This window comes from Equus caballus, chromosome 19 (assembly GCF_041296265.1).
Source record: "Equus caballus isolate H_3958 breed thoroughbred chromosome 19, TB-T2T, whole genome shotgun sequence".
Classification (NCBI taxonomy): Eukaryota; Metazoa; Chordata; class Mammalia; order Perissodactyla; family Equidae; genus Equus; species Equus caballus.
In genome coordinates this window covers 28,515,914-28,529,751 of record NC_091702.1, presented here as the reverse complement: position 1 = coordinate 28,529,751, position 13,838 = coordinate 28,515,914, and the positions used below count along the sequence as shown (strand labels likewise).

At 39.8% G+C, this 13,838-nt stretch overlaps 1 protein-coding gene across 1 annotated transcript in view; it reads left to right on the top strand.

The window, feature by feature from the left end:
- The window catches only part of KCNMB3 (potassium calcium-activated channel subfamily M regulatory beta subunit 3), a 64,415-nt gene that overhangs the window by 10,318 nt on the left and 40,259 nt on the right, over positions 1-13,838 (top strand). Inside the window, 1 exon segment of the mRNA XM_070243283.1 lies at positions 12,124-12,331. Within this exon segment, the coding sequence (XP_070099384.1) occupies positions 12,124-12,331 (208 nt within the window).

Here is a 13,838-nt window from a genome sequence, read left to right as displayed (position 1 = left end):
GGTGTGGATATCTTTTAGAGAATGATTTCACTTCCTTCAGATATATACCCAGAAGTGGAATTGCTGGATCATATAGTAGTTCTATTTTTAATTTTTTGAGGAAACTCCATACTATTTTCCATAGTGACAGTACCAGTTTTCACTCCCACCAACAGTGTACAAAGGTTCCCATTTTTCCACATACTCTCTAGCACTTGTTATCTCTTCTCTTTTTGATAATAGCCATCCTAACAGATGTTAAGTGATAGCTCATTGTGGTTTTGTGTTTTTTTTTTGAGGAAGATTAGCCCTGAGCTAACATCTGCTGCCAATCCTCCTCTTTTTGCTGAGGAAGACTGGCCCTGAGCTAACGTCCGTGCCATCTTCCTCTACTTTATATGTGGGACACCTCCTACAGCATGGCTTGTGAAGCCATGCCACTTCTGCACCTGGGATCTGAACTGGCAAACCCCGGGCCACCGAAGCGGAATGTGCACACTTAACGGCTGCACCACCAGGCTGGCCCCTCATTGTGGTTTTGATTTACATTTCTCTGGTGATTAGGGATGCTGAGCACCTTTTCATGTATCTATTGACCATGTGTGTATCTTCTTTGGAAAAGTACCTGTTGAGTTCCTTTGCCCATTTTTTAATCGGATTATTTGTTTTTTTGCTATTGAGATGTATGAGTTCCTTATATATTTCAGTTATTAACCCCTTATCAGATAGATGGTTTGCAAGTATTGTCTTCTATTCCATAGGTTGCCTTTTCTTTTTTTTTGATCGTTTCTTTTGCTGTGCAGAAGCTTTTTAGTTTGATGTAGTCCCACTTCTTTATTTTTGCTTTTCTTGCTTAGCTTTTGGTATCATATTTTAAAAAATCATTGCCAAGATCAATATCAAAGAGTCTTTTCCCTGTGTTTTCTTCTGGGGGTTTTTTGGTTTCAGGTCTTACATTTGAGCTTTAATTCATTCAAGTTAATTTTTGTGAGTGATGTAAGATAAGTGTCCAGTTGCATTCTTTTGCATGTGGTTATTCAGTTTTCCCAGCGCTATTTATTGAAGAGACTGTCTTTTCCCTGATGAGTGTTCTTAGCTACCTCATCAAGTACAAGGTGCCCATAAATGAGTTGATTTATTTCTGGGCTCTCAATTGTGTTCCATTGGTCTATGTGTCTGTTTTTATGCCAATAGCATACTGTTTTGATTATTATAGCTTTGTAATATAGTTTGAAATCAGGAAGTGTAATGCCTCCAGCTTTGTTCTTCTCTCTGCAGATTGCTTTGGCTATTCAGGGTCTTTTGTGGTTCCATACAAATTTTAGGATTGTTTTTCCTCTTTCTGTAAAAAAAACTGCCATTAGAATTTTGATAGAGATTATATTGAATCTATAGATGGCTTTGGGCAGTATGGACACTTTAACAGTATCAATTGTTCTGGTCCATGAACATAGGATATCTTTCCATTTATTTTTATCTTCTTTAATTCTTTTCATCCATGCCTTATAGTTTTCAGTGTACAGATCTTTCACCTAGGTTTAAATTTATTAAGTATTTTATTATTTTTGATGCTATTGTAAATGGGATTGTTTTCTTTATTTGTTTTTCAGGTAGTTCATTGTTAGTGTATAGTCTAGCTAAAGACTTGTCAATTTTGTTTATCTTTTCAAAGAACCAACTCTTAGTTTTGTTAATCTTTTCTATTGTTTTCCTATTCTCTATTTCATTTATTTCTGCTCTGATTTTTGTCATCTCCTTCCTTTTGCTGATTTTGGGCTTAGTTTGTTCTTCTTTTTCTAGTTCCTTGAGGTTTAATGTTAGGTTGTTTATTTGAGATCTTTCTTTTTCTTTCTTTGAGGAAGATTAGCCCTGAGCTAACTACTGCCAATCCTCCTCTTTTTGCTGAGGAAGACTAGCCCTGAGCTAACATCCATGCCCATCTTCCTCTACTTTATATGTGGGACGCCTACCACAACATGGCTTTTGCCAAGTGGTGCCATGTCCGCACCCGGGATCTGAACCAGTGAACCCTGGGCCACTGAGAAGTGGAACGTGTGAACTTAACTGCTGTGCCACCACGCCGGCCCCCAGAGATCTTTCTTAATGTAGGCATTTATAGCTATAAACTTCCCTCTTAGAACTGCTTTTGTTGCATCCTATAAGGTTTGGTTTGTTGTGTTTCCATTTTTGTTTGTCTCAAGATATTTTTTGGTTTCTTCTTTGATCCCTTAGTTGTTCAAGAATGTGTTAATTTCCACATATTTCTGAATTTTCCAGCTTTTCCTCCTGTTATTGATTTCTAGTTTCATATCATTGTGGTCAGAAAAGATAGTTGACATAATTTTTATCTTCTTGAATTTTTTGGGACTTGTTTTGTGGCCTAAGACATGATCTATCCTAGGAAATGTGCCATGTGCACTTGGGAAGAATGTGTGTTCTGCTGCTGTTGGATGCAATGTTCTGTATATGTTTGTTAAGTCCATTTGGTTTATAGTGTTGTTTAAATCTACTGTTTCCTTATTTATTCTCTGTCTGGATGATCTATCCATCGTTGAGAGTTAGGTATTAAAGTCCCCAACTATTACTGTGTTGCTGTTTATTTCTCATTTTAGTTTAGTTAGTATTTGCTTCTGTGTTTAGGTGGTCTGATGCTGGGTGCATAAATATTTACAATTGTTGTATCTTCTTGATGAATTGACCCCTTTATCATTATATAATGATCACCTTTGTTTCTTTTGACCATTTTTAGCTTAAAGTCTATTGTAGCTAAAGTCTATCCTTGCCTTCCTTTGGTTACCATTTGCTCAGAATATCTTTTTCCATCTCTTCACACTCAGCCTCTGTGCATCCTTAAAGCTAAAGTGAATCTCTTGTAGGCAGTCTATTGTTGGATCTAGTTTTTTAAATCCATCCATCCATTCTGTGTCTTTTGATTGGAGAATTTAATCCATTTATGTTTAAAGTAATTATTGAAAAGTAAGGATTTACTATTTGCTTTTTGTTAATTGTTTTCTGACTATTTTGTAGATCCTTTGTTCCTTGCTCCCTGTCTTGCTGTCTTCCTTTTTGATTTGATGAGTTTTTGTGGAAGTATGCTTTGACACCTTTATCATAATCTTTTGTGTATCTACTACAGGTTTTTCCTTTGTGGTTATCATGAGGCTTATGTAAAATATCATATAGTTGTATCTTCCTATTCTAAGCTGATAACAATTATTTATAGAATGTCTATTTTGTGCCTGTGTTTATATTCCTCACTGGGGAATACAAAGTTTAATAAAAGAAAGCTCCTACCCATGAAATCAGATAGCCTTCTGGGTTAGACACATGTTACCTGGGCTGGGGAGTGCAGGGTAGGAAAGTCTTCTTGAAAGATTAGTAGGAATCAGCCATGTTACAAAGAGCGGGAAGTTTGTTGGCCAGAAGGAATGCATATACAAAGGAAACAAGAAACAAACAGACAACATGTTTTGGTATTTCTGGAAGAAGGGGTTAATTTTGAAGTTGGCTGTGTTTTTAGACTGGAGAAAGGGAAAGGGACCAGGTCTGGGAGGGTTTAGTTTGTCTTACTAAGAAGCTTGGACTTTATCTTATAGCCAATAGAAAGTCATTGATAAGCGGTAGCATAAACATCAGCTTTATGTATTAATGGTGACTTCTAGCAACAACAGTATGGAATAGGGATTGCTTCCCTGGAGGTAGAGAGAAGAGTTAGAAGCTATTGCATTGTTCTAGGTGACAGATGGGAAACACTTTGAAACAGGGCAGTAGTATTAGGGATAGAGGAACATAACAAGTTCAAGAAGTATTTAGGAGGTAGAAGTGTCAGAACTTGGTGACAATAGGATGTTTCGGCTGAGGAAGAGAGAACAGTATAGAATGAATTCCCAGTGTCTGGCTTGTGTGACTGATTGAATGGTAGATTAACTGACATAGGGAATGCAGGAAGGGGAGCAAATCTGATGCCAAAAGAAGATGAATTAAGTTTCAGTCCTGTTGATCTGACACATAATTGGAGTTTGATAGGTGGGTCTAACACTTTGTCGAAGGACTGGGTGTGAGGATTTACATATGTGACGAGGATTCAATGTCATGGCTTATATGACTAGCATGGGAGATGCTGTGTAGATTTATTCATTCACTGATTCCTGTTCCAGGGTATTTCCTGCCATTAACACTATCAGGGATCTGTTGCAAGTGATAGAAATCCAGTTTGAAGAATTTTAGGCAATTGAGTATTGGTTCACAACAAGTGGGAAAGAGAGAATGCAACTTGTGGCAACCTCAGAGAGAGAGGTCAACGATATTTTGGAACCTGGAAAGTACATACACAAGAGTTAACTAACTTTGGGGCTGGCCCCGTGGCCGAGTGGTTAAGTTCGTGCGCTCCGCTTTGGCGGCCCAGGGTTCAGATCCTGGGTGCAGACATGGCACCATTCATTATGCCATGTTGAGGTGGCATCCCACATGCCACAACTAGAAGGACCCACAACTAAAATATACAACTATGTACTGGGGGGATTTGGGGAGAAGAAAAAAAAACTTCCTGTCTTAAAAAAAAAAGAGTAACTTAGCAGACCACAGAAAGCTGAATTCTGTCGACATTCACCAGTTAGAGATCACCAGGAACACAGGTGGAGTTAACCAAAGTTATGTTTATTTAGTTTCTGCAGCAAAGGAGAACGCCCAGGGGAATCTTGGAAGCATCTCACTAAGGGAGAATTGGGAAGGAATTCTTATAGGAGCTGGGATTGTGCTGCATAATTCTAAGGAGGGATTAGGGAGGTGGGGTGCCATCTCTGGATGGAATATGCTTGAGAAATGGGGCATTTTCAGCAATTGGCTATCTCAGAAATCTTTTTTCAGGAGACTAAAGAAATAAGCAGACTGAGATGTCATTGGTAACAAAGCAGGAATCACTTAGAAGAAAAGATTGTTAGTCATTTTTGCAGCTGTGGTATGGCCTTGTATAGAAATACTGTTTATGTGATCTTGTCCGTGTCCCTTGGAAACATTGTTTATGTTCTCTTAGGAATATCACAGTCTGATTACCAGCACGGCTGATTTTCATTTTCTCAAATCTAACTGCCAGCAAGAGGGTAACTCCAAGAAGCAGGCCAATTTTCACAGCAGTATCCTGGAAAGGCTCAAATTAGACGCAACGGGCATGGGTATGAGTGGAACTGAAAACCTGAGAAAGTATATGAAAATGAAAGTCTGCATAAGAAAGCAGTTAGGCCTTGTTATGGACTAAATGTTCGTGTCCTTGCAAAATTTGTATGTAGAAATCCTAGCCCCCAATGTGATGTTATTAGGAGGTGGGGCCTTTGGGAGGTGATTAGGTCGTGAGGGTGAAGCCCTCATATTTGGCATTTGTGCTCTTATAAAAGAGACACCAGAGAGCTCTTTTGTCCCTTCTACCACGTGTGAAACCAGAAAGTAGACTCTCACCAGACACCTGCATCTTTTTTTTTAATTTGATTTTTTCTTCTTTATTTTTTGAGAAAGATTAGCCCTGAGCTAATATCTGCTGCCAATCCTCCTCCTTTTGCTGAGGAAGACTGGCCCTGAGCTAACATCCGTGCCCATCTTCCTCTACTTTATATGTGGGGCACCTACCACGGCATGGCTTGACAAGCAGTGCATAGGTCTGCCCCTGGGATCGGGGCTGGCGAACCCCGGGCTGCTGAAGCAGAACGTGCGAACTTAACCGCTGCGCCACTGGGCTGGCCCCTCTGCTGGCATCTTGATCTTAGACTTCCCAGCCTCCAGAACTGTGAGAAATAAATGTTTGTTGTTGAAAGTGCTCCGTCTGTGGTATTGCTGTTAGGGTAGCCTGAACGGGCTAAGACAAACCTCTAGAGCTTTCTCTCTGTTCTACATAGCCAGGCTCCAACTCACGACCCCTGCAGAAGGTTGAAAGTTTCCTCTCTAGAGAGGTTGAATCAGAGAGACTGGATCTGGGAATATGCGAAATAGCAAAGGGAAGGGAGGTCCTACTGAGAATGGGAACTGAGCGAAAGTTTGCTTAGACGCCAGCCTTCTTCTCTGACTCAGCTGTCAGAAGACTGATTTTTCAGCCTTAGAAATGGAAGGATTCTTCTTTTGGGAAACCAGTTAATCTTACGGATATTGGCAGGAGGGAAGGTGGGCCCCAAGGGAAACAGCTGGGTCCCAACCTGATCACCCTACAGTGAAGCCCATGCTTAGCTTCAAACTAGCTTTCTTGTGCCTTACTCTTTTTTTTTTTTTTAGGAAGATTAACCCTGAGCTAACTACTGCCAATCCTCCTCTTTTTGCTGAGGAAGACTGGCCCTGAGCTAACATCCATGCCCATCTTCCTCTACTTTATACGTGGGATGCCTACCACAGTACGGTGTGCCAAGTGGTGCCATGTCCGCACCCGGGATCCAAACCGGCAAACCCCGGGCCACCAAGAAGCAGAACTTGTGCACTTAACTGCTACGCCACCAGGCTGGCCCCAACATGGCTTACTGTTAAATCTGGACAGCACTGAAGGACCATGAGATATTTGAGAAAAGCATTTAACATGTAAGGGAAATAAAACAAACATTAAAAAATTTAGAAGATAAGAGACAATCCAAGGAGCAGAAGATGATATTGAATCCAAGAAATAAGAAAAGGATGCTCCAAAAGTGAATATTCAGCAGTCAATGAATAGTTTTTGGAAATTAAAAATGCATAAGCTAAACTAAAAAATTAATAGAAGCTTTGTAAATTAAAGTTGAAGACATCTTCAAAGTAGAAAAAAAAAGAGAGAAATATAAGGAAATAGGACCATTTGAGCAGGTCCCATGTTCAAATAAAGGCGTTCTAAAAAGACAGAACATAGAAAAGAGAGGAGGAACTAATCAAGGAAAAAAGTACAAGAAAACTTCTCAGAATGGAAATGCCTGAGTCTCCAGATTGAAAGCATCCACTGAGTGTCCAGCAAAACGAATGAAAAAAAATCCCACACAAAGACAAAGCGTTGCGAGATTTTAGAATGTCAGGGTGAAAGAGAAGATTCTAAAACTCTAGGGGTAGGGAGGGGAACAGATCACATATGATGGAAAGGAAAGCTGGACCACAATAAAGCAATGGCTTCAACATTCCAAGGAAAAATGAAATCCAGTCTAGAATTCTATAGCTACTATTACTATCAATGAGACGTGAGCATAGCATAAAGGTAAGCAAGACTTCAAAATCCTTACTCCTGTGTGCTCCTTTTCAGGAAGCTCTGGAGAATGTAATCCATTAAAACAAGGAAGTGAACTGAAGAAGGAACATGGGGGCTGCGGTAAATAGGGTACACAACATAAGAGGAAGGCGTGAATTCCCAGGATGATGGGAGAGAGAATTCCCAGAACACAGTTGGGTAACAGGCCTAGAATGCAAACAGCCCAGGTTAGAGCCAGAAGGTGGAGGGCTCCAGATATGTCTACATTTAAAAGTAAGTGTGTAAGTAAGTGAACAGACTGGTAGAGTACGGGATATTTTTAAAGCATCAAGAGATTTACACTTCTGGAGTAGACCTTGAAATGAATTAGAAAATTAAGACAAATGAGGCACTTCTTAACTCCAGGGAAAATTAAAAATGCACGAGAAAGGAAATGGCTCAGGTGAGAGTAATATGTATTTACAAAGTTGTTGTCATATAAATACTAAATATTTATTTAACCAAGGAAACTAAATAGGGAGGGAGAATGAGTGTGTGTGTGTGGTGGAGGGAGGGTGTTCCCCAGAAATAGATGGAAGTACAAGAGATCTAAACACTTTTGATCAAGAGTAGGATGTCAATAGAAGATATCTGAACTTGAAAAATGAAGTTCCCTGATAATCATGCTGTTTGGAAATACAGAGGGAAGTGTTAGAGCCAAAAGGGTTGAATGTGATTGCCTTCCGGGGCCGAAACTGGCTATGGGGAGCAGTGGAGGAAGGTACTGCTGTTGTACATTAGAAGCCTAATAAAATGATTTAACTTAAAAATATGTACATATATTACTTTGATAAAAGTAAACATTATTTTAAAAATCATAATAACTGAGAAGGGAACGTGGAGGGTGGAAATAACTGGACCCATGAAACAATTTCACACGGTCTCCCTCTCACACGTGCGTTCTCTCGTGTCTGTCTCTGTACATCTGGTTCATTTTCCCTCGCTGTGGATCACAGTTGTTGATGCTCGCTGGGGATGGAGGGACTCAGGAGGCGTGTGGCTGCTACCAGACACATCATAGCTAGGAATGGCTTCTGGCAGTTCTGGACTCATTATTTTTATAGCTTTGCTGATTGAGAGCACAGGATTCTTCCTCCCAAATCCAGTCAGTATAAGAATGACTTACACTTTTCTCTCCATGGCTCTCTTCTATAGCTGTGAAGCCTATTTTAATGTCTTCTGGACCCTTCCTCCCAATGTAGATGGACTTGGTGATTATGGAAATATTTGTAAGTGAAGATTTTATTTGCTAGTATTTGCAAATCTATTTCATTTTTCAGAACGACTTGGAGCCTCATAATGCTTCCAGTATTTACAGTTGCCACTACTATTTTGGTGAGGAGATAAAAAAGAGAACAAGTAGATTAGTGACTAGTTTTCTTATACATGTTAACAAAAGCACCTACTCATGTGGTACCACATCTTTTCAATCTTGTGGCATTCCCTTCTTGACAGGGGTTGGTCTTTGCTATTCACCTGAGATCTTGTGAGAAGTGCAGAAGCTCAGGCCCCAGAATCTGAGGATCATTGTGTCAGAGTCTGAGTTAGTCTGGAACCTGGACTTTTTTTTAAGCTTGCCAGGTGACTAGCTTGTTAACTAACAATCTGAGCACATCATAATTCTATTTCAGCTTATTTAATACTTGTGACAGTTAACAAACTGAGTCAGTATTTCTCAAAAATTTGTGTGCATACAAATCACCTGGGGGTCTTATTTTTTTAAACTTTTTATTTTGAAATAGTTATAGATTCACAGGAAGCTGCAAAGACAATACAGAGAGCTCCTGTGTACCCTTCACCCAGTTTCTCCCAATGGTTACATTTTGTGTAACCTTAGTATGGTATCAAAACCAGGAAATTGAGGAGCCACCCTGGGGGTGTAGCAGTTAAGTTTGTGCGCTCCACTTTGGTGGCCTGGATTTGGATTTTTTTTTTGCCAGTTTTGATCCTGGGCTCGGACCTACGCGCTGCTTGGCAAGCCATGCTGTGGCAGGCATCCCACATATAAAATAGAGGAAGATGGGCATGGATGTCAGCTCAGTGCCAGTCTTCCTCAGCAAAAAGAGGAGGATTGGTGATGGATGTTAGCTCAGGGCTAATCTTCCTTAAAAAAACCTCCCACAACCAGGAAATTGACATTGGCACAATGCGTTTGTATAGTCCTATGCCGTTTTATCACCTGCGGAGATTCCTGTAACCATAACTGCAATCGAAATACAGAACTATTCCATTACCACAAAGATCTCCTTTATGCCACCCCTTTGTAATTACACATACTCCGTTCCCCCACTTACCATTTAACCTCTGACAACCACTAATCTGTGTTCCAGCTCTATACTTTTGTCATTTTGAGAATGTTATATAAATGGAATCATACAGTATGTGGCCTTTTGAGATTGGCTTTTCTCACTCCACATAATGCCCTTGAGATCTAGCCAAGTGGTTGCATGGATTAGTAGTTTGTTTTTAAAAACTTTTATTTTGAAATTATTATAGATTCACAGGATATTGCAAAAACAGTACAGAGAAGCCCTGTGTACCTTTCACTCAGTTTTTCCCAATGGTACCATCTTAGATAACTGTAGTACAGTATCAAAATCAGAAAACTGACACTGGTGCAAGTCACAGACCTTATTCAGGTTTCAGCACTTTTGCGTGGACTCATTTGTGTGTGTTTGTGTCTGTGTGTAGTTCTATGCAATTTTAACACGTGTAGATTCATGTGGCCAACACCACAATGAAGATTCAGAACTATTCCATCACCACAAAGATCCCCATGTTACCCCTTTACAGTCATGTCCATTCCCCTTCCCTCTTTCCTGCCAACCATTAATTTCTTCTCTATCTCTATAATTTTGTCATTTCAAGAATGTCATATAAGTGAAATTGTGCATATGTAACCTTTTGAGATTGACTTTTTTTCGCTCAGCATAATCCCCTTCAGATCCGTCCAAGTGGTTGCGTGTATCAATAGATGGTTCCTTTCTATTGCAGAGTTGTATTTCGTGGTGTGGAGGTACCACAGTTTGTTTAATCATTCATTCATTGTAGGATGTTTTGCTTGTTTCCAGTTTGGGGCTATTACAAAGAAATCTACTATGAACAATCATGTACAAAAATTGTGTAAAAAGAAAAAAAAGCCCAGGCTCCAGACTAAGTAAATCAGGATCTCAGGAGTGAAGCCCAGACATCAACATTTTTTTTAAAGTTTCCCAAAAAATTCTCATGTGTATCAAGGATTTCTAAAACCAAAGTAGGTTTTAGACATCTGCAAAAATCATTTATTAGTAACAGTTATACTTATTATGCACCTACAAGATGCTAGGCATTGTACTCATTTAAAGCTCTTAATAAGCCTTTGGGATATATATTACTATTCTCCCTTCTCATCTGAGAAGACCGAGGGGTGGACAAAATGAGTGAAGGTGGTAAAAAGGTATAAACTTCCTGTTATGAAATAAATAAGTCCTGGGGATGTAATGTACAGCATGGTGACTATAGTTAGTAATACTGTATTGTATATTTGAAAGTTGCTAAGAGAGTAGATCTTAAAAGTTTTCTTCATAAGAAAAAAATTTGTAACTATGTGAGGTGATGGATGTTAACTAGACTTATTGTGGTAACCATTTCACAATATATACATGTATCAAATCATTATATTGTACACCTGAAATTAATATAATGTTATATGTCGATTATGTCTAAATAAAAATAATAAAACCATCTTTTCCTTAGAGATATCTGTTAAGCATCCCATATCTTAAATTAATTGTGGTTCAAGAGAAAAAATTTTATTAGATGTTTTCTTTTCTTATTTTAAATCAACAAAGTGTTTTAGGATAATACTTCAAAGTATCTTACAGAGGAAAAAAATCCCACAACTCACGCATTATAAACAAAAAGGAGTTTTGTGTTTAAAACAATATCTTATACAATTAGGAGCCAAGTGAAGTTAATTACCATGTGAATAGTTCAGAGAGGCAAATTAACTGCAATAGGAAAAATGTTGGTCTAGTATGGTCCTCTATATCGTTGCAACTCAAGTGATATGTGGAGGGGCTGGCCCGGTGGCACAGCACTTAAGTACACGCGTTCCACTTTGGCGGCCCAGGGTTCACCGGTTCGGATCCTGGATGTGGACACAGCACCACTTGGCATGCCATGCTGTGGTAGGCATCCCACATATAAAGTAGAGGAAGATGGGCATGGATATTAGCTCAGGGCCAGTCTTCCTTAGCAAAGAGGAGGATTAGCAGCAGTTAGCTCAGGGCTAATGTGCCTAAGAAAAAAAAGAAAAACGATATGTGGGAAAAAATGATCTCTGTCTAGGGACAGCCACATTCATTGACCAAGCTACCTTACTCAAGGGTGTAGACCAGAAGGAAGTGAGGGAGATAGATCAGAAATCTCTTTGAGTAGAGTTTTTGAGGAGGCTATTCCAGTGCTTGACAATACAAATGCCAGGGATGGTAGGGAGCATGGAATATCCATTGAATAGCTTGATTGTTGGCCCATTGTCAGATGGCCTTTGACAGGCACAGAGAGAGAGAGAGCGAGAATTGAGAATAACGGCTTCAGCCTGTAACTGTGACGTTTGAAGTTTGAGTCTGCCTGATCTTCCCTTCCTGACTGCCTGTCCTATGGATTTTGGACTTGCTTAGACAGCCCTCATAACCGAATAAGCTAATTCACATACACACACACACACACATGCACACAAGCACATACACCGAAATGGAAAGGATTAGTGGGAGGAACATGTTTGGGAGTGAGAATCAAGAATTCTCTTTTGACATGTTCCATTTGTGATGATTTAGACCTCCAAATGGAGAGGTCAGGTAGGCACTTAGATGGCTAATAAACATGAGGGCTAGAGACATAAATTTGGGAGTCATGACTACAGAGATGCTTATTTTAAACCATAGATCTCATGAAATTGGATGGGATCACCAAAGGAGAGAATATATAGAGAAAATGAAGGGAACCAAGACTGAGCCCCGGATGACCCAACATTTAGAACTGCAACAGAGCAGGGGAAACCGGAAAAGAAGATGGGAGAGGAGGCAGGAGAGAACCAGAGGAGTGTCCATCATAGAAGGTACGAGAAGACTATTTCAAGAAGGGAGAGGCCAAGTGAGTCTACTGCTGGTAAGCTGTTGAGTAAAATCAGGTGGTCAATGGATTTGATAACAATAACTCAGTGTTTATATGATACATTTTGGGGCACTTTTATAGAATCTAAAATGTCAGTTTTTTCTCTCACATGGAATAGGAGGAGGTAGTTATGGTCATTATTGTCCCTCTTTTCTTAATGAGGAACCTCAATGAGGCTCAGATAGATTTCAGAGAATTGCTCAAGATTAAAGTAGCTTGTTATAGAAGACTTAGGTTAGAACCAGATTTCTTCATTCCAGTTCAGTTCTCTGATTCTAAATCCTGATTAGCATAGGAATCACCTGTGGAACTTTCTAAAAATACAGACACCTGGGAACCACCCCCGATATGTCTCATCAAGGAACTCTGGGATAAGGGCCAGGGCATGAGCATTAAAAAGAAAATAAATTCAACTCAACAAGTATTCTAATGAGAGGCTAGGGTTGAGGATCACTCAGTCTACAGTGTGTTCTGAGCAACCTTTAAATTGGACTTCCTAGGATTAAAGTCTATGCTTGGTTAACCTAGTTCAGAAAGGTCAGCTGGAATTTCTTTGAGCTTCCTCAGGCTGTAAATGCTAATTAACCCAATATGTTAATGCCTCAGTTCAATCTGCTAAGGTGTTTTCTTATAATTAGTCTCCTGCTTTTGAATGGAGAAAGCATTTCCCAAAAGACAGTTCTTTCCTTTGCGATTGAACTTCCGAATTAAACGTCTTGTCTCGTTAGGCGAATTTCCGTGACCAGGTCCCCCAAGATGAGAATCACTTAGAGTGGTGAGAGAATGGGAACATGTGGAGATGGTCACCTGTAAGTTTATGAAACAAAAAGAGTGTCCAAAACATGAGCACTTTTACTTATTACTAAAGAGAAAATTACCTGCTTTGTAGGGAATTTAAAATAGGGACTCAAACTTATTAAATTCTGAGGTACTTTTTCTAAAATTTTAGCAGCCTGTGCTTACTCACCAATGGGCATTTCCAGCCCTCCTCTAAGAGGTCCTGCCGCACCTCTTCTTTTTCCTGTGTTTATAGTCTGTCTAGACCAGAACAACCCCAGAACTAACCATGCTTAGACACAGCCTCATAGAAGGAACCTCTTTTATTTGCTTGTCATTCATTATTCTGCAATGTCTTTTCCCACCTCTTCCTCTAAAAGCTGACTGCACATGAGAATCACCTGTGAGTTGGGCTGGCCCTGCAGCCTAGTAGTTAAGTTGAGCACACTCTGCTTCAGTGGCCCAGGTTCAGTTCCTGGGCGTGGACCTACATCATTCGTCTGAGGCCATGCTGTGGTGGTGACCCACATGCAAAATAGAGGAAGATTGGTGCAAATGTTAGCTCAGGGCAGGTCTTCCTCAGGAAAAAAAGAAAATCATCTGTGAGCTTTAAAAAAATATATATTGATGCCTTAGGCCCCTTGCCTCCAGGAGTTTAATTTCCTTACCACATATTTGGACTTCTACAGTAGCTTCTGCACCTAATCCA